The sequence below is a fragment of the Heterostelium album genome (genome assembly GCF_000004825.1).
Source record: "Heterostelium album PN500 unplaced genomic scaffold PPL_scaffold2, whole genome shotgun sequence".
Classification (NCBI taxonomy): Eukaryota; Evosea; class Eumycetozoa; order Acytosteliales; family Acytosteliaceae; genus Heterostelium; species Heterostelium album.
In genome coordinates, this window is record NW_008805064.1 from 620,109 (window position 1) to 641,398 (window position 21,290).

Below are 21,290 nucleotides of genomic sequence, written 5' to 3' on the forward strand. Positions count from 1 at the left end.
ACCTTTTGAGCCTGACTTTACTTGACCTTGACCTTGGTAGTAGAGAAAACCTGACTAGATTCTTGCAAATTATTGTTGACAATACATTCAAAGAGGTTAGATAGTATACTATTTTGATCTGAATAGAACACTCCCGACAGATTAATTGTTTTTACCAAACAAAATCATCTGAGCTGCACTGAACCAGACCGAAACTGTAAGTGGACAGACAAAGACAATACAAAGGTAACAATACAAAAAAAAAAAAAATAGGAACTACTTTCAAAAAAGATTCGCTTCTATTTTAACAACAAGAGTAACAAACAAACTATTACGATTTTTTTTTCGAAAAGGTATATATATCTATCTAAATTAAATTATAAAGATAAAATAGAATAACATATATTAACATAGATAATTCTTTTGTAATATAATAACTATAACTATTAGTTAGGTAGTTGGTTTATATATATATTTATTTTATCGGTTGATAATATGGATTGGAATAGTAATCAATCATATAATCAAAATATGCAAGGTATGCAAAATAGCGGTATGCCCAATATGCAAGGTATGCAAGGAATGCAAGGTATGGGAGGTATGTCCAACATGGGAGGTATGCAAGGAATGCCAAACATGCCCAACATGGGTGGAAACATGCAAATGATGGGTGGTGGTAATCAACCGAATCAGCCACCACAACAAAGAGGAAATCCATCGGGTTTTTCAAATCAACCACCAAATTCACAATCTGGTAATATGTTTGGTTCAAACAGTTTTCAAAGTAAGTTACAAAATAAAATATAAAAAGATTAGAGGTGAATTTAATATATTAATGTAATTAACAAAGATTATCAAGGACAATATTCTGGTAATCAAAGTTCACAATTTCCTTCACAAAATCAATCACAAAATCAATTCCAACAACAACAACAACAACAACAACAACAACCACCACCACCAATGTCTGGAGGTTCCGGTGGTTCCGGACAGAATCAGTATCAACAGCAATTCGGTAATCGTATGGGAGGTGGCAACCAGGGAATGGGTGGCCAAATGGGTGGTATGTCTGGCCAGATGGGCGGAAATATGGGCGTGAATCCAGTGATGATGGGTGGCTCTAATATGGGTGGCCAAATGGGTGGTATGTCCAATCAAATGGGTGGTCCAAACAAACCAATGTCCTCCAACCAGATGCCCGTTGGACAGATGGGTAATATATCTCCAATCGGTATGGGCCAAATGGGTAATGCAATGGTCGGACAAATCGGTAATCCAATGGGTAGCAACCAGATGGGTGGAGGCGGTGGCGGTTCCAGTCACCAGATGGGTGGCGGCGGTGGCGGCAACCAGATGGGTGGTATGCAAGGCCAGATGAGTAACATGGGTAACCAAATGGGTGGTATGTCCAACCAAATGAATAGTATGATGGGCGGATCCAACATGTCAAACAGCAACATGAGAAATGACAATGATTATTCGCGTGGTGGTTCGAGCGGTGGTAGCGGCGGAGGCAGCAGCAACTATCGAAACGATAACTACAGATCAGGCGGATCGTCCTCCGGTGGAAGCAACTGGAAGCAAAACACACGTACCTCGAGCAGTTCCAACAAACACGACAACAAATACGACAACAATAAATCTTACAAGAAGGACAGAGACGGCTACGGAAGCGGTGGCTACAAAGACCGTGATGGTGGCTATGGCAGTGGTGGCGGTAGTAGCAACTACAAAAATTATTCCAAGAACAAAGACAGCGGTGGATATAAACGAGATGACTCGTCTTCCTCCTCGCATTCCTCCTACAAGAAGAAAGATTCCTCCACATCGTCGTCCAACTATGAATCATCATCGTCGACCTCTGCAACTTCCGCAGCCACACCATTGGACCGCGACAAGAAGTATATGGTTAGAATCCCCTCACACTCTTACACTCAGGTAGATTATGATTACATGCAACTCAAAAAGCTATTCTCTCGATTGTACATCTCGCCAGACTTTTCACGTTTGGTAGCGACATGGGTAGAGATCACCAAAGACACCAAGTTGAACCTCGTCCAACCAACTCCATTCGTATTGGATTCCAAAGATTTCAACATCGAGAAGATCAGAGTAGAAGAAACATCGATCGGTAACAAAGAGCAGAATCTCAAAGACAACATCAAGTACAATGCCAAAGTCATGATGTTCCAACAAGTGACACCTGTCAACCAAACCGCACCACTCCACATTAACAAACGACTAAAATTCTTGGTTGCCAAAGAAAACAAAGATATCTCTTGTATCGGTGGTAGTTGGAATCCAACTTTAGATGGTAATGATATTAATGATCCACAAACTTTAATCAATACAGCAATGTAAGTAATTAGTTATAAAACAAAACATATAATTATTTAAAGGCAGAAACTAATAATCTTTTTTTTCATTATCAAGTCGTACAACAAAAGAATATACTCAAATAGATCTTAGTAGATGTAATAGATGGGTAAAGTTTATGGAGATTCATTATTATAGACCACCAACTGAAGCTATGGCACAATTCCAAGAGATCACTGTTATATTTGTACCGGATTTGACAAATATCACTCCATTTGATGGTAAGGAGCATATGAAAAATAAGGTTACTACAGCATCGCCAACTGAGAAATCAACTGAATCCAACAATGAGCATCATGAGGAGACCGATGATGGAGAGGAGAACCACCCACCTGCAGGAAACGACACCGGAGACTCTGAGAAACCAGCAGCGTCCGATGAGATCGTTGGCGAAGTCACAGGAGAACCAAAAGATAAGGATGAAATGGAGATGGCTCCATCATCGTCGGTGAGTGCATCGTCGAACGACCAAGAATCACACCACCACAATCAAACATCGGGAGGCATACAATCGCCAAATAGCAGCTCGTCACAGTCTGTCAGTGCATCGACAGCCACTGCCATTAGTACCGCCGCCAACGGTAGTGACGATTCACATAGCTGCTTCTCAGTGACTACACCCAAGTCTGAGAATATGAAATACCGTTCTATGATGTTGTCGCTCGACGGTCTGCTCGAGTACGACGAATCCGACAAGTTTGAGGGAACTTTCGAAGCATCGCTATTCGGTGAATTGTTCTATCTGATGCTCTGTAGAGATTTCGGTAGTTTGATATTACAGTCGATTTTATATTTCAATCCGGTCGTTAGTGATTCTCCAACTGCTGCTGCTGCTGCTGCCGCTTCCACTACCGAGGCTAGTGGCGACTCTGCCACAGCCGATGCCTTGGGTAAGAGAAAACGTGATGACAACAATACCAATGATACATCGTCGTCATCCACTGAGGAGCAACATCAACACACAACCGGTTCAGTGTTGTCACCGTCCAGTGCCGACAAAAAGATTGCCAAAACTTCTGAGGAGCAAAAGGATATCTCTGGTGGACAATCCAACAACGGTGAGCAGACAACCACCTCTGAGAGCGGAGTAAACGGACATTCACCGGTCAATACCTCGACAGACAACAACAACAACAACAACAACGATGATTTGGAGGAAGGTGAGACTAAAAAAGATGAGCAATCGACAGTCAACCAACTAAAGTTTGGTGATGCCTTTGAATTCTACGACCAAAACTCCTCGACCTACTTGAAGAGCGAAGATGTCGAACTAATTATCCATAACCTAGGATTGTATTGCTCAAAGTCTTACGTAATGAAATTAGTTCAAAAGGTGACCACTGAGTATTCAGCCAACAAGGGTCGTGTCTACTACAATCGACTAATACATAGCAAACCAAAAGATAGCAATGATTCATAGACATAGATATATACATATAGATCACTAACCACACTCAACACTCAAATCATCATCATTAATAATAATAATAATAATAACAAACCAAACAGAGTATATTTCAATTATATAATATAATATTTATAAAATAAATTTAAAAAAAAAAAAAAAAAAACAAATCTAATTGCAAACATATGATCGTTTTAAATTTCCTTTTATATATTTTTTTAGATATTTCTTTCTTTCTAGATGATCATGTATGATAAAAATAAATTATTTTTTAATATAATAAATAATTATTATATATTTAATTTGATTACACATTATATACATGTTGATCACTTTATATTTAGTTGTAAAAAGAATAATAAACATGTAGAGTATGGTAGTTTTCTAGTTGATAATCAGTTGTTTGACAAAGTAGATTTCAGTGTTAGAGTTAAAAATATTAGGAATTGGTCTATCAAAGCACTACAATTTGTTGTTGAAAAATATAGTGATCAAATAGAGTTGTTTTTAGAGTTGTTCGATCGTTACGATACCAATCGATCTCTACCACCATTGCCATTCAACAATACAGTGTTATCAACAGCCATTAGATATGCTACCACCACAGACTTTGAACTTGTCAAACAACTGTTCAATCGTTATCCATACTCGATCGACGCCAACACCTATGGAGAGGCAGCTGCCTGTGGAAGAATAGACATTCTAAAGTATCTTTTAATAAACCATCCGGCTGCACCAAACATTGGAAAGCAAGCAGTCATATCAGCATGTAAATTCAATCAATTGGAATCATTGAAATTCCTGGATCACTATGAAAAGAAGAAATTGGATGAATTATCGATGTTTCCAATTGAAAAGATAGTTCGTTTCAATGTTGAAGCTATGGATATGGCTGTGAAAAGTGGTGCAACAGAGTGTTTCAACTATTTAATGGAGAATAGAAGTGAAGGATGTACACATCGATCAATTGATCATGCTGCAGAGATAGGAAGTGTATCGTTAATCAAAAAACTAAGGTCAAACTATCCAGATCTTTGTTGTTCAACTCAAGGTTTTTCGGTTGCTGCAGAGAATGGACATCTTGAAACAATTAAATATCTACTGGATAATCGAATTGTACAGGGTCAAGGTTATTCGCAAAGTCAGGCTGTAACGAAAAGTACGAATCGTCTACCGATATTCAAGTATCTTGTGGAAGAAGCACGTCAGCCATTTCATATAGTCACAGCTGAAATGATCATTCGTTGTCAATTGGAATTCCTAGAGTACCTTTTTAGCAACAAAGATCGATTTAAAAATCAAATTCACACTGGTATGCAACATATGGTGTTGGGTGCCGTCATTGCCAACCGCTTAGACTTTCTAGAGTACATTAACAAGCAGAAACCTTTGAAATCGTATCTATCGGAGCTCAATATATTGCCAGTTCACATTTTGAGAACCGAGAACGTGGAGATTACCAAATTCTTCTTGAGAATCAGTCCATCTATTTTCCCAAAAGTAATGACATCGTCGGTCAACTTTTCCGATCCAAAAAAACTGTATCAAGTGGTAACAACTCTCTCTGAACACAATATCACATTCAATCCCAATGTAGCACGTGAATATGTTTGTCAGGTATCGGTGGAAATGTTCCAACACTTTGAAAAGAAATACAAATTCTCGAGCCGTGGTAGCCACTATATCGATTTGGCTGCGACCAAAGGAAATCTAGAGCTCTGTCGGTATCTCTACGAACAAGGATATCCAGTTGGCAAGCAAGTCATTGATTACGCATGCATTGGGAACCATTTCGATTGTCTAAAGTACTTTTTGGACGTGGTTTTCAAGGAACCGTTGACGGATCCATGGGTAATCAACTATGCTATTCAATCAGACAACCTCGAGCTTGTCAAGTACATGGCCAATCGATTTCCATTGCTCCATCCAACCATCAACGGCATCAACGAAGCCATCAAGAAAAATAATATTGCAATGCTAGAGTTCCTAATAGACCGCTATCAATACCAATTATCTCTGATGGACCATTCATCGAAATTCACACTCTACTTTAATGATGATCTCAATTCCGATATCATTCATTGTGTGTGCACCAAAATACCATATCTATTTGAACTATCATCAGATTCACTCCACAACATAGTCCGTAAATCATCCAACTTTGATTCAATCATCATTTTACTACACACTTTTAAACCGAAATTGAGTCAACAACTTCTTGAACAAGTTGAATCTTTAGATACTCTCAATTTCCTACTTACAAACTCTGACCCTATTCCAAATCATTGGATTTCCTCACTTATCAATTACGCAGATCTCTTTACTTTGTATCATATTTCAAATTATTTATCTTTATACCAAACTAAACAATAAAAATAAAAAACTGTACTATAAAATATTTATTTGTTAAATATAGAATAAATTTGTGTATACACAATGTAATATATTTTTAATAAAGAACTTTATTTTTATTTTTATTTTTTAAAACTATAATATATATATATTGATGACTGAAGATTAATTGATTGGTTGGTTGATATCTAAAAATATTTAATAATTATTATTATTATGTTTCTTTATAAGCTTCCCATTTAATTTTTTATTGTTGTTGTTGTTGTTGTGGGATTGGTTGGTTGTTTTATTGGTAGCTTTCGTACAGATCTAGTTGGTTCCTTGCAATGCGAGGCAAGGAAAACAAACTATCCTCGGAATCAAGGAACCAACTAGGTATGCACGATCATATGATCTAGGAAAATGGTACTCGGGTGGAGTATATTAACATTGATTTCACTAGGCGCCAGGCGGCTGAGTGACGGGCAAGGACTCAAACAATTGTTTTCGTTGTAGGTGGGCTATGGACCGTCAATTCTTTTGCCGAGGTGGTTCTAATTATAGTCATACTTTGAGACTTTGAGAACCACCTCGCCACTAAGACATGTCGCATGGCGCCTATTGAAATAAAATGCTAATAGACTTCATCCGAGTAACATTTGCATAGATCATACGCACTTTTTTTGTATGGTAATGAATACATTCATTCCATTTAAAAAGTAAGTTGTTTTGTTGTGTTTGGTGGTGGTGTTGTTGGTAATGGGTTTTTTATGAAAAACAACAAATAATAATACTAAAAATATATGGTAACTATATAAAAAATGATTATATAATAATAATGATAATGATAATAATGATTATATAAAATAGATATTGGATAGCTAAGAATAGTGGACGATTGGTTTGCGAGGAGCACACACTTGAGGCACTTGTGAGTTGAGATATTTGACAATGGCTGACATTGTATCTCTGTTGCTGCATTGGGCTCTCCATATCTCGTCACTCATGTAATAGAACATGCCATGTTGAATGAGCAATAAGATAAGTAGTTCAAGTACTTTCATGGCAACTTCATCCTTTGACCGTTTAAGCTCACAGATGATGACCTCTACAACATCTGCTTTTTTCTTGTAGTTTGAAAATGCAGGACCAGTAATGTAAGGCTCAATCTCCAATCGGCTATAGAGCTGCGATAGTGTCTCATTGGCTACTGAGGAATCGAGAATTCTACTAGTAGTACCTGGTTTTGGAACGAAATCATACTAAATTTGAAGAAAACAAAAAAAAATTAATATCTATTAAAAGTGCATATTAATTAATTTGGATAAATAAAACACTTACCTCTGTGGTAACCATTTCAACAACACGATATCCAAGAATCTTATCTCCAAAGCACTCTTTATTTTCGAAATCATCTGATTTGGGATAAAGAGCACTAACGATGATTTTATCTTTAATAAATTTATGTATATACTTTTTAATCACATAAATTTCATATTCATAGTCAGATAATGTAATATCCATATCCATATATGTTTGTATGTATTGCTAAAAATATTATAACTTTAAAAAATTGGTTTGATCAAAATAGGTGGAAGGGAGTGAGTTAAATTTGCAAACTTATCTCCGATTGAAATATTCAAAAAAAAATTTCTATTGAAATTAAACAAAAAAAACCCACTTTGGAAAATGGCTTGCAATTAAATTTTTGGATGTTCCTCATTTGAAATAAATTTTATTTATTTTAATATTCATTGTCATCATTAAAATTCAAAAAGGGTGTAAATATTTATATATATTTAAAGTGTACGTCATTTGGCACCTGATTAAGGTACCACTTATTGGCATCCAATCTATTGACCGCGGTTCGCTGTCCACAATTTTTAAACAAACATCATTGATTTTATTTACCAATATTTTATTTTGTTATTAATATTTACCAATATTTTACCACTATTATATACAAACAGAAATAAGAATTGTCAACAAGAAAATGATTGCTATATTATATTCTTTTTATTTGTTAAAACTCTTATTAAAGAAATTGTTTATTTTTAAATGTCTCCAAAAAGTATAGCAATTAAGATTATAGATGAACAGAAAGATCTTAGTGAAAAAGAAAAACATGATTTGGGATTAGAAGTTATAATTGATAATGAGAAAATTACTAATAGTGTTATCTCTCACTATCAAAACCCACATTTTCTTAAACAACTCGCATCTGACATTATATTAAATAAAAATAAAGTAAAAGAGTCAGAAGATAAAGAAATAGAAGATGTTCTTAAATTTGAAAAGTATTACAATATAATTGCACGTATGTTTCTAAAGAGTTTTTATATCGATATTATATTAATAAAAAAAAATCTTATTTATAAAGCTAAATTAACACCTAGTATTCCCATATCTTTAGAGAAGAAGAAGAAGGAACTATTTCTCAACCGAGATGCTGAATTTAAACACATGACCAAAACTACAAGAGAAGTACTCAAACTTCGTTCGACTGTGGGAAACTGGAGCAAACATCCCACTTTAAAGCCAATCATGATTGCCTGTCAAAAGAAAGGAATGGGAAAGAGTTCACTGGGTGTGAATTTTCTTGAAAGATCCAATGACGATAGTATCAAGAGTCTCGAGTATCTGTATATTGATTTTAGACTTTTCTCATTCGAAAAAGAATTCCAAAGAGAAAAAAATAGATATCCAAAGGAATATTGGGTCACAGCTATTCAAGATGCTCTTATTGAGACAGTACTCAATAAGGAACCAACAAACATCAATGATAATGATGATATTCAACTGAACAATACAACATTCTCTCATTATTGTAATACTTTGTTCAACAAATACTTCTTCCACTTTGACAAGATCGAGTCTATCTTTAAACAAGATCCAAAAGAAACAATAGATCTTTTTTCCGCTATTTGGAATTGTGTATTTCATGTAATGGTCAGTTTCGGAAACCCTGTCTTTATTACTTCAAGTTCTCCTTTTATGATTTCAATTGGAAAACCCAATACATATAACAGTATTTATTCACATACATATGTAGATTTGATTCTTATTCACACATTGGAAGAAGATCATGTCAAACAACTAATGAAAGATAGAAATTTGGAAATTAAAAATGATACTCTGAAATTTATTATGGAAGTAAGTAATATTTTTATTCATCAAATTAATAATCATATTAACTAGGATAATTGTAGTTTACGGCTGGTGTTCCAAGATTAATCAATCAAACATTGGATTATATGGAGATGAATGGTATAAAGGTCACAGAAAACACCAACAAGAATATTAGAGATTATTTGAGAGATTCTAACAGAACTTTGGGAGAGTTGAATCCATTTTTATTGAAACTCAAAGACAATCAAAAGATTTTATATATCGAGTTAATAAGAGCTTGTGCTCTGGGTGTAAGTTAATGGAACTCAAACAGTATCAAAACATTTTAACTTTTACTTACATAAATTAGATCATTAGCTTTCAGTGGAAATCAAGTCAACTCAATTTGAATTGACAAGTGATCTGATTGGACCACTACACAGTACAGAGATTTATTACATTGATTTTATCGATTTCTATCGTTTCCATGTCTCACCAATTGACGATAATCATGTAAAGTTAAAGCTTCCTATGGCAACATTCAGTGAAATCCAAGAGTCACCCTCGTTGGATGAAGATACAAAGAAAAAACTCTCCCTCATCTCTCCTCTCTTCTATGATAAATCCATTGTTGCTTCAGTAGATCCATTTGAAATATGCTTCAAGTTAAGTGTTTCTTCAAAAATGATAAATGGATTAGAGACTGACCATTCTTTCGAATTTCTTCATGTAAGTAAACCATTTCACAATCAATTTAAAAACTACTTTTGAAACTATCTATATCATATTTAGGACACCTGGATTGGCAAACATAGTTTTTTAAATGATCAAATTAAAGTTAGTAGATATTATCCAATTATTCGGGCTCAAAATATGACTTCACCAACAATGACATTTGATAAGATGAATGAAATATTGGAATATATCAAAAGCGATACTGATACTATTAAAGATCTCACTTACAATTACAATTTTGAAACTCTATGGAGAATGTCAAATACCAATATATTGTATGAAACTGGTCCCAATTCGGAATCTCAAGATTTTTATATAAAAATCAATGATAATTTAGGTATGATTACTAGATTTAAAACTTATATAATTGCGAGTTGACTTTTTTTAATATTTTTAGGTGTGTCGTTTGCTCTTTTGCAGAGTGGATCTAAAGATCCAATTGGAATATCCAGTATTGTAAGTGAATTAGATAAATGTTACTGGGGAAGCAAATCACCAAAGAACAATGGTACTCCAATTCGTATGGTCCTGGTTATTGTAGCAATGAATTCTGAAGATGCTCTTCGTTGTGGTTGGCCCAGATCACAAAATAATTTATCAAAGTATACTGAATTTGGGAGCATCTTTTATCCAGGTTTCGAGCTGCAACAAAAAGTGTTTAAAAGAGACCAATCTCCGAGTGATGGGTCAAGAAAAAGAGCAAAAACTGGTAGCTTTAAGTATGAGTATCCAAAAATCCCAGAAAACATACAACTTGTCATTCTCGGCGAGGAAGGTGTACAATATTTAATTGGTTCTTTTACCTACAATCTCTTGAACCGTCATCAAAATACAAAACAATTCCAATTCTAAGGTTGTTCATTAAACTTTAAAATATCCAACAAATCCTCCTCAATTGATTACCAATAAATCATTAAATACATTTTAGTTAACTTTATATTTATGATCATATCCAAATTAGATAATGTTATAAAAATGATGCAATTCTCATCGAGATAGATATAATGAATATATTTATCCTAAAATCTTCTCAACAAGGAAGGTGTCATCAATGACAAATTAATTCCAAGTTGTTTCGTACAAACTTATATGCACTTAAACATTTTTGACCAAACAAACTAAAAAGAATAAATTAGGTTTTTATTATATCGAATTCTTTTTAAAATGGAGTTTATTTTGTGATTGTCAAATATTTTTTAATAGCTAGAACTTCGAGTATTTGACGATGGAATTCAAGACATGATGGGAATAGTATATTTAATGATAAATAGTTGTTAATAGTTGTTTTACGATTAAACTTTTTACTCAATTTTTTTTTTTTTTTTAATATTTATATTTCGTACTTAGAATATTTTCAATCCGATATAAAATCAAACAGAAGAAGAAAACCAGAGTACATGTTCTAGTATTGTTATGTTGAATTGGTTAGCTTAGGGTCAATATTTTTAGCTCCAAATCGACCGTATTAAACAATACAAAAATAACTAATTTGTAAAAGACGAGTAACGACCTTATTTTTCATATTTTTGAATATTTCAAATGATGGGATTTTTTTTTTGGGTTTCATTAAATACTAACGTTACTTATTTTTTTTTGAATGAACACTTATTTAAAATTCTTCTTCTTAGCATATATTTGAAACTATTTCGATAAAATTTTAAATAGATAGTTTATTATATCTATATATTTTAATAAATAAAAAATGTTTTTTATTATTATTAATATTTTGTTTAAATCATTCATTATTAGAAAAAAAACATTGATATTAAGTTTAATTGTTTAGTAAATCTTCTTGCTAAAGTGATAGATAGTCAAGTTAGTTTGTTATCTCACTTAAACAACTAAAGACATTATCACCATCCAATCTTAAAACTGAAATTCGTGGTGGCAAAATTTAAAAATTTGAATTTTTGAAAATGCATTTTGTAACTGTTGGAAAATTTTTATTGAGAGCGCCACTAAACAATAATAATTTTGAAAATTGGATGATCATCGCGTGCACTACCAAAATTGATACTAATATTAATAATAATAATATCCATTGACAATCAATAATAGTTTTATTTATTAATTAATATAAATGATATTATAAATAAAATAATATTATTAAACTTAAATAGTCATAGTTTACATTTATTTTTTATCACATGATCATATTTATTTATTAGTTTAGTTTAGTTTAGTTTATAAAAATAGAATAATATAATTTAGTATAGTATAGTAAAGTTAAAGTATTTTTGTAATTATTAGAAAATGTCAGTTAGTGATTGGGAGAATGTCAAAGAGAATATATTGCCATTGAAAGGTGGAAGAGATCCATCGAAATTGGCAATGTGTACTCAACAACAAAAGAGTGCAAACGAAGATAAAATCCAACAAGAGAAAGCGTATGTATATTTGTTATTATCGTAAGATAGAATATCATATTGATTACTATTGTTATTATTTAGACAATTTGAAAAGGAATTAAGTGAATATAAAGGTGAAGATCCATTGGATATATGGTCAAGATATGTAAGATGGGTACAACAATCATTCATTGGTGGAAATATGAAGAAGGAATTAATAGTTTTACTGGAGAGATGCACAAGTATGTTTGTTAACAACGAGAAATATAGAAATGATCAAAGATATATGAAATTATGGATTATCTATGTAAGTATTTAATATATTTAAACTTTATCTTTTTTATTTATACTAAATGGTTTTTAATATAATAGGCTGATATGTGTAGAGATCCAATTGAAATTTTTAATTATTTGGAAACCAATAAAATTGGTTTGACTCTTTCATTGTTTTATGAAGCCAAAGCTATTATATATGAGAATAAATCGAATTATCAGATGGCCGATCAATCGTATCAGTTGGGATTGAAGCGTCAGGCACAGCCGTTGGACCGTCTCAAGAAGAGACACGACGATTTCCAGCGTAGAATGGTTGTAGCCATGAGCAAGTCTGCCAAAGAAGGTGGTATCATTCCATCGTTGTCCGTTGGTGCCGCCGATTCCGTTGCACCAAGAGCTGCCCTCGGTACACTATCCACCCGTGAAGCCGTCGGTTCCGAAAGAAGATCTGCTACAGCCACCGGTGCACCACTGGGAGCGTCATCGTTGATGTCTTCAATGTCCAAGTCAGGTACACTCACCGGAGAAAAGAGAAAAGCACCGTCATCCAACAGTGGAATGGGTGGATCTTTCCAGATCTACAACGACGAGAGTGGTGTCGGTGAAAAGGTGGAAACCAACTCTAAATTCCTTGGAAAGTCTGGCAAGTCTGCTACCGAGAGTGTTCGTTGGGAGGAGCTGGAACCAGAGTTAACAAAGCACAAGGAGAACAGCCAAGCACCATCTCGTTGGAACGACACTAAAATTGTACAGAAAAGACAAAAGAGTGACTCCGGTCCATCGTTTGAAATCTATTGTGACGCTGACATTGACCAAAACCAACAACACACAGCTGCATCGCCAGACAAGTTGGCCAATTACTCTAGAAGCAATACTGTTGAGCAAATTCAAAACAATCCACTGGCCAACCACCTCAAGAATAGTACATTGCTAAGCGCATCGGTTGCTTCATCCTCAGTGTCCTCTGCATCGGCTGCTTCTTCTGCCACCGCATCATCATCCAAGAAAGAACGTGTTGGATATAAGAAAGAGTTGTTTATGGTTGGCAATGAAGAGTTGTCTTTTGAAGAGATTCGTGCCAAGAATTGGAAACCAAAGAAACCAACACCTGTAGTTTCAGCTTCTGCTTCTTCTATGCCAGCTGCTCCACAACCAAAGCAGATGGCACCACCATCTCCAACAATGACAATTCACACCAAAGAAGCATTGAAACATGTTATGTCATGGTTCCACTCACCGATTGCATTTGAAACCAAAGCATCCAGTTCCGTTGCACACCCACCAAATAATAGCAACAACAACAATAACAACCAACTCGACGATGACCAAAAGCACCTTGACAATCAAGAAAATATCGATCCAGCTACATTACCAAATCAACCACAACGTCCAAAGATAACAAATGGAGATATCGTAAAGAAAACATTATTTAGTAACGATGAACAAACTGAAGATTTTATAATTTAGTAAGTAATAATTTGATTTTATTTTAATTTATTATTAACAATTTGTTTTCCATTTAAATTACTTATTAATAATATAGTGATCGTGGTGATTTAGTTCATACACACGATCGTATAGATCAATATATTAAACAAGAGATACAGGCTTTCGAAATTTTAGAGGATCCATCTTTATCCAACAATGTAAATACCGATCAACAAGCTCCACCCAATACACTTACCGAAAAGATAAAATCCTCTGCTTTCCAAGCTTCCTCTGGCATGGGATTCAAGATCTTCCAGGATGAAAATGTTGCTTCTGCACCAAAACCAAATCCTCTGTTTGGTGGAGCTGGAAACAAAGCCGGTGGATTTACCATCTTCCAAGATGAACCAACAGCAGCAGCACCAAAATCTAATCCATTGTTTGGTGGACAACAACAAGCATCGTCAGGTCTGGGTTTCAAGATATTCCAAGATGAAAACCAATCATCATCCAAGCCAGCCGCAAAGTCCAATCCATTATTTGGTAACAATGCAGGTGGAGGATTCTCTGTTTTCCAAGATCCAGAACCAGTCGTCCAAACCAAACAACCAGCTCCAAAATCCAATCCATTATTTGGTAACAATGCAGGTGGTGGTGGATTCACTATTTTCCAAGATCCAGCAGAACCAGTTCAACCCAAGCCAGCTCCTAAAATCGCTTCTCCAGTTTCTGAACCAACCATTGGCTACGGAGACAAGACAGAGTTGATTGAATTAAAATTGGTTCCAGAGAGTGGTGTTGCCGAACCATACAATGAAGAGAACAAGGCAATGCTTGAGATGTGTGTATCTCAGCATATGGCCACCATTGAATCATTCACCGATTACTCCTCCGACCCGATGCCAAAGGTCAACAACGGTTTGCTTCCACTCGATAAGAGCAATCCACTCACTGTCAAAGAGCATCTCACTGCCGACCGTAAGATTCTCAGTGTAGAAACCGATTCGATGATTATGGTCGCCAAGATTAACCAACCCGCTTCCGTCTGGGAGTTTTACAGCCAAGGCCAATTGGTTGCGCGTCTCGCACAAAACGAAGCCAACGAAAAGCTAATCAACAAATTCCTCTCTTTCTACTCGGTCTACCAGTTCTCTGACGCCAGTGTATCGCTCATTGAATATGCGCCGGCTGGCACACTCGAACAATTGGTCAACAAGGTGAAATCCAACGGAAAATCGCTTGAGGAACCACTGAAAATGTTTTTGGCAATCGATTTGTTGCGCTCGGTCAGTGCCATCCACAACGAATATTTTATACACGCCAATATCTCACCGCAGAACATCTATCTGTCGTTCACCGACCAAATTGAAACCGAGTGGACATCTGCCGCCGTCGGTAGTTGGATCCAGAACGGTCTGAAAATCGGTGGATTCAGCCGTACCATAGACCTTGAGATGTACGGTCTCGATACGACCTACAATGCGCCACTCGCCATGTTTGCCAGCCATGGCTTCCCAGTCAGCGTGCTGAAGAGTCGAAGTAGCTGGCGTCACGATATTGACTATCTAGGCATTGCTGGAACACTATACTTTATGGTGAGTGACGGAAAGAAGCTCGATGACTCAAAGGTCGAGTGGAATGCCGCCACCGCCAAGTGGAAGCTGTGCTCGGTCGCCACCGACCTCAAAGCAACACTCAGAATTAACATTTGGACAGAGATTATCGAACAACTCTTGAACGCAACCAAACAAATTTCACTGGCAACATTACAACAACAATTAGAGAGTTACTTGGAGGCCAACCCCGCCAAATCCAAAGAAATCAAAAGATCATTAAGAAAATTAAAGATTGAATGTGATAGTTAAACTCGATTCATATAAAATCAAAAAATAATATATATTTAAATAATTTTTGTACATAAAAAAAAATAATAAAAAAAAAATATTTTAAAAAAAAAAATTATCTTTAATTTGTGATCACATTTCGTTTTTCAGATTTCTTAAAACTAAAGTGGGGTGGGTGATCATTTTTAAAAAGATTTATCAATATTGATATATTAAATAATGTTAGGTAGAACATATAAACAAATAATAAACAATAATAATAGATTGTTTACTCAACATTGTAGATTTTCAACGGTTGGTTCAGCACAGACAACAGGAAATAAAGTTAGTTTTAAAATCAGTAATAAAGCAGCTGCAGAGAAACCTAAAACAAAAACAATCAATGTCAACTCTGTAAAGGTTTTACCGATCGATGCTAAACTATCATCAACTAGCTCATTCAATGCAAAGATTGTACCAGAGACAAAGATTTTCAAAGGTGAAATCTTATTAGAAGGAAGTATGTTAACATATATTATCATCATTAATAATACTGATCATCAACTAATCACTACTACTTGTTTTTTACACTATAAATAGTTAAAAATGATGGTACTTCATTACGTTGGTATAAACATGTTGGATATACATTTGATGCAGAGAACAACGGTTATTTACCATTGCTCGATAACAGACCAATGAAAACTGTCAATAGAAAGCTATTCATTGTACCAACCAAAGAGATTGCTATGGCTATTGCAACAGAGTGGATGGTTCAAGGAAAATATATTATGCCACATAGATTACCATTGGTATGTTTAGAAAGAAGTTATAACTTTAACTATGTAGTTAAATTAATTGCTTTATCTTTAGACAACAGTTGCAGCGACATGTATTGATATGAATCCAGAATCAAGACAGAAATGTATCGATGAATTGATCGGTCATCTTGCAACCGATCAAGTTTGTAACCGTGACTCTGACGAAACTCAACTAAAGAAACTTCAAAACGAAGCATTCGATGACCTCTTACATTGGTCATCCGATTACTATGGTAAACCATTCTATTTATCATTCGATCTCGATCTTTCAAGACATCCACCATCATTATTAAAGGTAAAAAAAGAAAATGAATAGAATCAAAGATTATTTACACAAAACCACTTATTACTTAAGATGATACTAATCATTCATTGAAATCATTATATAGACAATTAGAGAACATTTAGAATCAATGAATAATTGGCAATTACTATGTATGCAAACATTGACCACCAGTACCAAATCATTTTTGATATCGTTGAATTTGTATTACAATCGTGTACGTCTCGACAAACTTTACAAGATTGTTGCTTTGGAAGAGGAATTCCAATCAGAGACATGGGGTAAGATCCCATTCGGTCACGATCTAGCGGAAATGGAAACTTTAAATGAAATTGCTCCAGCTCTCTTTGTATTGAGATCAATCGACCCACTACCATTACCAAATAAACCAAAAAATTAAATGATATCAATGTTATTATTATAAAAATCATATTACCAAGATTTTATTTATTGTCAACTTTATTATTATTATATTAAACTTTTTTAAATCCAGTTCAAAAATATGAAAAATCATTACAATTAGAACCTTTCACCTATAAAATCAATTTTAAAATAATCTTTTATTTAAATTTTACCTGTAAGAGATTACAATTCAAAAATGGTTGGAAGATTATAATCTAATGAATTTATTAATTAATTTCATTGATTTAAAATCGACTCTAACTTAAAAAAAATTAAAAACAATATTATTAAATAAATGCACTAAATGTTTATTGTTACTTAACTTTTCGTACTAAATTAGTTATTTTTAGTTTTGATCTACAAGTAAATGGTTAAACGATAACAGATTAATTTTATTTGTACTAACCAGGTCTGCAAATCTCACTGACCACCTCTTAAACAAAACTTTGCAAATTTTTTTTTAAAATTTTTAAAAAATTGATTTTTTTTTTTTTTTGAAAGTGCAACATCCTGAGAGACTTTAAATCACTTCAGCAACATACACATTATTGATATCTCTATTTTATTAATTAATTAATAATTTTTTTAAAAAAACGACTATTTCATTTAGATATTAAATATTGGTTTTATTATTACTTTATTGGTTGGTTAGAGAGACAAAAGAGTTATTTATTGATAGTGTGGAATAGAGGTTAAATAGATTGTATTTCTATATTTGTTAATTAGAATCTTGGTTGAAAAGTAGAATAAGATGTCGATAAAGTTAAGAGATTTGATTAAAACTGTCAGAGGTTGTAAGACTGCCGCTGAAGAGCGTGCTCAAGTCGCTAAGGAATGTGCTGCTATTCGTACTGCTATTAAGGTATGCAACAATCAATCAAATCAAATCAGTCAATCAATCGATAGATAGATAGATATATAGATATAATATGATGGATAGATAGTCTAACACATATATTTGTTATCTTATGTTATTCACTACTACTACTACTTAATTTTACAGGAAGATGACATTGATTCACGTCAAAGAAATGTTGCAAAATTACTTTATATTCACATGCTTGGATATCCAACACAGTTTGGACAGATGGAGTGTTTGAAACTCATTGTATCACCATCGTACTCTGACAAGAGAATCGGTTATCTTGGTTTGATGCTTCTTCTCGATGAGAAACAAGAAGTACTATTACTTGGTACCAATTGTATGAGAAAGTAAGTTAAACAGTTACATGTGATCAGATCAGTGGTGGAATAATATAATATATATTAATTTGGTTTTTATTTATTTATTTATTTATTACTATTAGTGATTTGTTAAGTCCAAATCAATTTGTAGTCGGTATTTCATTGTGTGCTTTGGGTAATGTATGCTCACAGGCAATGGCTAGAGACATTGCACCGGATGTCGAAAAGTTGCTCTCCAACACCAATCCATACATCAGAAAGAAGGCTGCTCTCTGTGCAATTCGTATCCTCCGTAAGGTTCCCGATCTCATCGAGAACTACATGCCAAAGATCAAGCAACTTCTTTCTGAGCGTAACCACGGTGTTATCCTCACCGCACTCACACTCATCATTGAAGTCTGTGAGATTGATCCAAATCAAATATTCCAATTCAAAAAGGTAACCAAATAATAACTTTATTAAGATTAATAGTTATTAATACTTACTAACATTGTTTGATATATATATATATATATTTTTATATCTATAGATGGTACCACAATTTGTTAGAATCTTAAAGACATTGGTACATTCTGGATACTTGCCAGAGCATGATGTCAGTGGTATTACAGATCCATTCCTTCAGGTCAAGCTGTTGAGATTGTTGAGAATACTTGGACAACACGATCCAGAGGCAAGCGATACAATGAACGATATGTTGGCACAGGTTGCTACCAACACTGAAGGTTCAAAGAATGTCGGTAACGCTATTCTCTACGAGTGCGTACAGACTATCATGTCGATCGACTCTGAAAACGGTCTCAAAGTTATGGCTATCAACATTCTCGGTCGTTTCCTTTTGAACCGTGACAATAACATTCGTTACGTTGCATTGAACACTCTCTCTAAAGTTGTCAACACTGATATTCAAGCTGTACAAAGACATAGAAATACTATTGTTGAATGTTTAAAGGTAAAAATAGTTAATAATAATTTATTATCAATATATATATTAATATAATGTTTGTTTATTTTATTTTTAGGACCCAGATGTATCAATTCGTTGTAGAGCATTAGATTTAATCTATTCATTGGTAAATGAAACCAATATTAGAGTTTTGGTTAGAGAGTTGTTGAATTTCTTGTTGATCTCTGACTCTCAATTCAAACCAGAATTGGTTGCTAAATTATGTATTGTTACAGAAAAGTAAGTTAATTGCGTTTAAATGATGTACATTTTAATCAAATTAGTCTAACTTACTATTATCAATTAATCTTAAAGATATGCACCAACAAAGAGATGGCAAGTAGATACAATTCTTAGAGTAATGTTGATTGCCGGTAACTTTATTCCAGATGAAGTACCATCGAATTTGATTCAATTGATCAGTTCAAATCCAGATCTCTCTTCATACGCTGTTCAAAAGCTTTATCTTTCATTAGTATCCGAATCTTCTCAAGTAAGTAAATAGTTTGTTTAAACCGATCAAATGTATAAATATTAACTGATCATTTCATTTTAGCAACCATTATGTCAAGTAGGTTTATGGTGTATTGGTGAATATGGTGATTTATTGGTTGCAGATAAATCACAACTTCCAAAGGAAGAAGATGGTTTGGCAATCACTGTCTCTGAAGCACAAGTTATCGATCTCATCGATTCAATTCTCAAGAATGCCTCTACCAATCAAACTACTCGTCAATATGCTTTGACCTCTTTAATTAAATTATCATCTAGATTCTCTCAATCTTCATTAAAGTAACTATTAATATTGAAATATTTAATTATATTTATTAATCAAATTCGACTAACATATAACAACTATTTAAACTATTTTTTTAGTCGTATTAAGAATATGATTGATAACTTTAAGATTAATATCAATTTAGAGTTACAACAACGTGCTTGTGAATATTCAAGTTTGTTTGGTTTGGATCTAAAGTCATCGATTCTCGACAGAATGCCTGCCATTGAGAAGCCAGAGGAATCACCAGCTCAAAAGGCACAACCACATCAACAAAATAACAATCACAATCATCAATCAATTAGCAACAACAATCATCAACAACAACAACAACAAGAACCATTCGGTACTCTCTTGTCAGAGTTGAATTCACCATCCACTCCAGTTCCAACTCAAAATCAACAACAACAACAATCGACCATGTCTTTACTCGAAGATATCTTTGGTGCTCCACCAACTCCACAATCAAACAACAGTAACCAACAACAACCAATGCGTTCTCCACCAACCAATAGTAATAATAACGGTGGATATGGTGGAGCTAGTTTATTGGATTTGATGGGTGATACTCTTTCGCCAACTTCAAGTTCTTCACCTGCACCATTGTCCGCTGCTCCACAATCACTTGTATTCCCAGTTTACCAGAAACACGGTCTCAACATATCGTATGACTGTAGCAAACCAAACGCAGATCAAGTCAATCTCACTCAGGTGGTGATGCTCGTCACCAACACACTCGCTTCACCGATTACCAATCTCTCGGTTAAAGCAGCCGTTCCACAATACCTAAAGATTCAATTGCTTCCACCCTCTGGAACCACTGTACCACCCAACAACTCTGGTGAAGTCACTCAAATCGTCAAGGTACTCAATACCTTACAAGGACAAAAACCAATTTTACTCAGATTGAAATTAGATTTTACTGTGAATGGTGAAAATATCAGTGAAATTGCAGATACTCCTTTGCCATCCCAATTCTAAAAAACTACAATAATAATAATAATAACAAATCAATTAAACAACAAATCAAATCAAATATCATTTTTAATCATGACTTTTAGTATAA

General features: G+C 34.2%; 7 protein-coding genes across 7 annotated transcripts; 6 read left to right on the forward strand and 1 right to left on the reverse strand.

The window, feature by feature from the left end:
* Positions 1-474: 474 nt before the first annotated feature.
* cstf2 (RNA-binding region RNP-1 domain-containing protein) lies at positions 475-3,775 on the forward strand (the record flags this gene model as incomplete). The annotated part of the gene is made up of 3 exons (XM_020572575.1): positions 475-763; positions 830-2,336; positions 2,413-3,775. The coding sequence occupies 3 exons, from the start codon at positions 475-477 to the stop codon at positions 3,773-3,775; spliced, it is 3,159 nt and encodes a 1,052-aa protein (XP_020436692.1).
* Positions 3,776-4,000: 225 nt separating this feature from the next.
* PPL_01570 (uncharacterized protein) lies at positions 4,001-6,133 on the forward strand (the record flags this gene model as incomplete). The annotated part of the gene is made up of 2 exons (XM_020572576.1): positions 4,001-4,008; positions 4,105-6,133. 2 exons carry the CDS (start codon positions 4,001-4,003, stop codon positions 6,131-6,133), a joined length of 2,037 nt encoding a protein of 678 aa, XP_020436693.1.
* Positions 6,134-6,645: 512 nt separating this feature from the next.
* Positions 6,646-7,621, reverse strand: PPL_01571 (uncharacterized protein; the record flags this gene model as incomplete). Its single annotated transcript, XM_020572577.1, has 3 exons — positions 6,646-6,709; positions 7,010-7,353; positions 7,433-7,621. The coding sequence occupies 3 exons, from the start codon at positions 7,619-7,621 to the stop codon at positions 6,646-6,648; spliced, it is 597 nt and encodes a 198-aa protein (XP_020436694.1).
* Positions 7,622-8,149: 528 nt separating this feature from the next.
* Positions 8,150-11,832, forward strand: PPL_01572 (uncharacterized protein; the record flags this gene model as incomplete). Its single annotated transcript, XM_020572578.1, has 8 exons — positions 8,150-8,388; positions 8,749-9,244; positions 9,301-9,510; positions 9,578-9,928; positions 9,992-10,271; positions 10,404-10,711; positions 11,138-11,185; positions 11,782-11,832. The coding sequence occupies 8 exons, from the start codon at positions 8,150-8,152 to the stop codon at positions 11,830-11,832; spliced, it is 1,983 nt and encodes a 660-aa protein (XP_020436695.1).
* Positions 11,833-12,187: 355 nt separating this feature from the next.
* bub1 (putative protein serine/threonine kinase) lies at positions 12,188-15,851 on the forward strand (the record flags this gene model as incomplete). The annotated part of the gene is made up of 4 exons (XM_020572579.1): positions 12,188-12,321; positions 12,385-12,589; positions 12,655-14,024; positions 14,102-15,851. The coding sequence occupies 4 exons, from the start codon at positions 12,188-12,190 to the stop codon at positions 15,849-15,851; spliced, it is 3,459 nt and encodes a 1,152-aa protein (XP_020436696.1).
* A 198-nt stretch (positions 15,852-16,049) lies between these two features.
* Positions 16,050-17,313, forward strand: atp12 (ATP12 family chaperone protein; the record flags this gene model as incomplete). Its single annotated transcript, XM_020572580.1, has 4 exons — positions 16,050-16,329; positions 16,410-16,621; positions 16,683-16,925; positions 17,020-17,313. The coding sequence occupies 4 exons, from the start codon at positions 16,050-16,052 to the stop codon at positions 17,311-17,313; spliced, it is 1,029 nt and encodes a 342-aa protein (XP_020436697.1).
* Positions 17,314-18,066: 753 nt separating this feature from the next.
* ap1g1 (AP-1 complex subunit gamma) lies at positions 18,067-21,205 on the forward strand (the record flags this gene model as incomplete). Its single annotated transcript, XM_020572581.1, has 8 exons — positions 18,067-18,177; positions 18,319-18,527; positions 18,623-18,896; positions 19,030-19,452; positions 19,523-19,686; positions 19,762-19,939; positions 20,003-20,238; positions 20,323-21,205. The coding sequence occupies 8 exons, from the start codon at positions 18,067-18,069 to the stop codon at positions 21,203-21,205; spliced, it is 2,478 nt and encodes an 825-aa protein (XP_020436698.1).
* Positions 21,206-21,290: the final 85 nt, after the last annotated feature.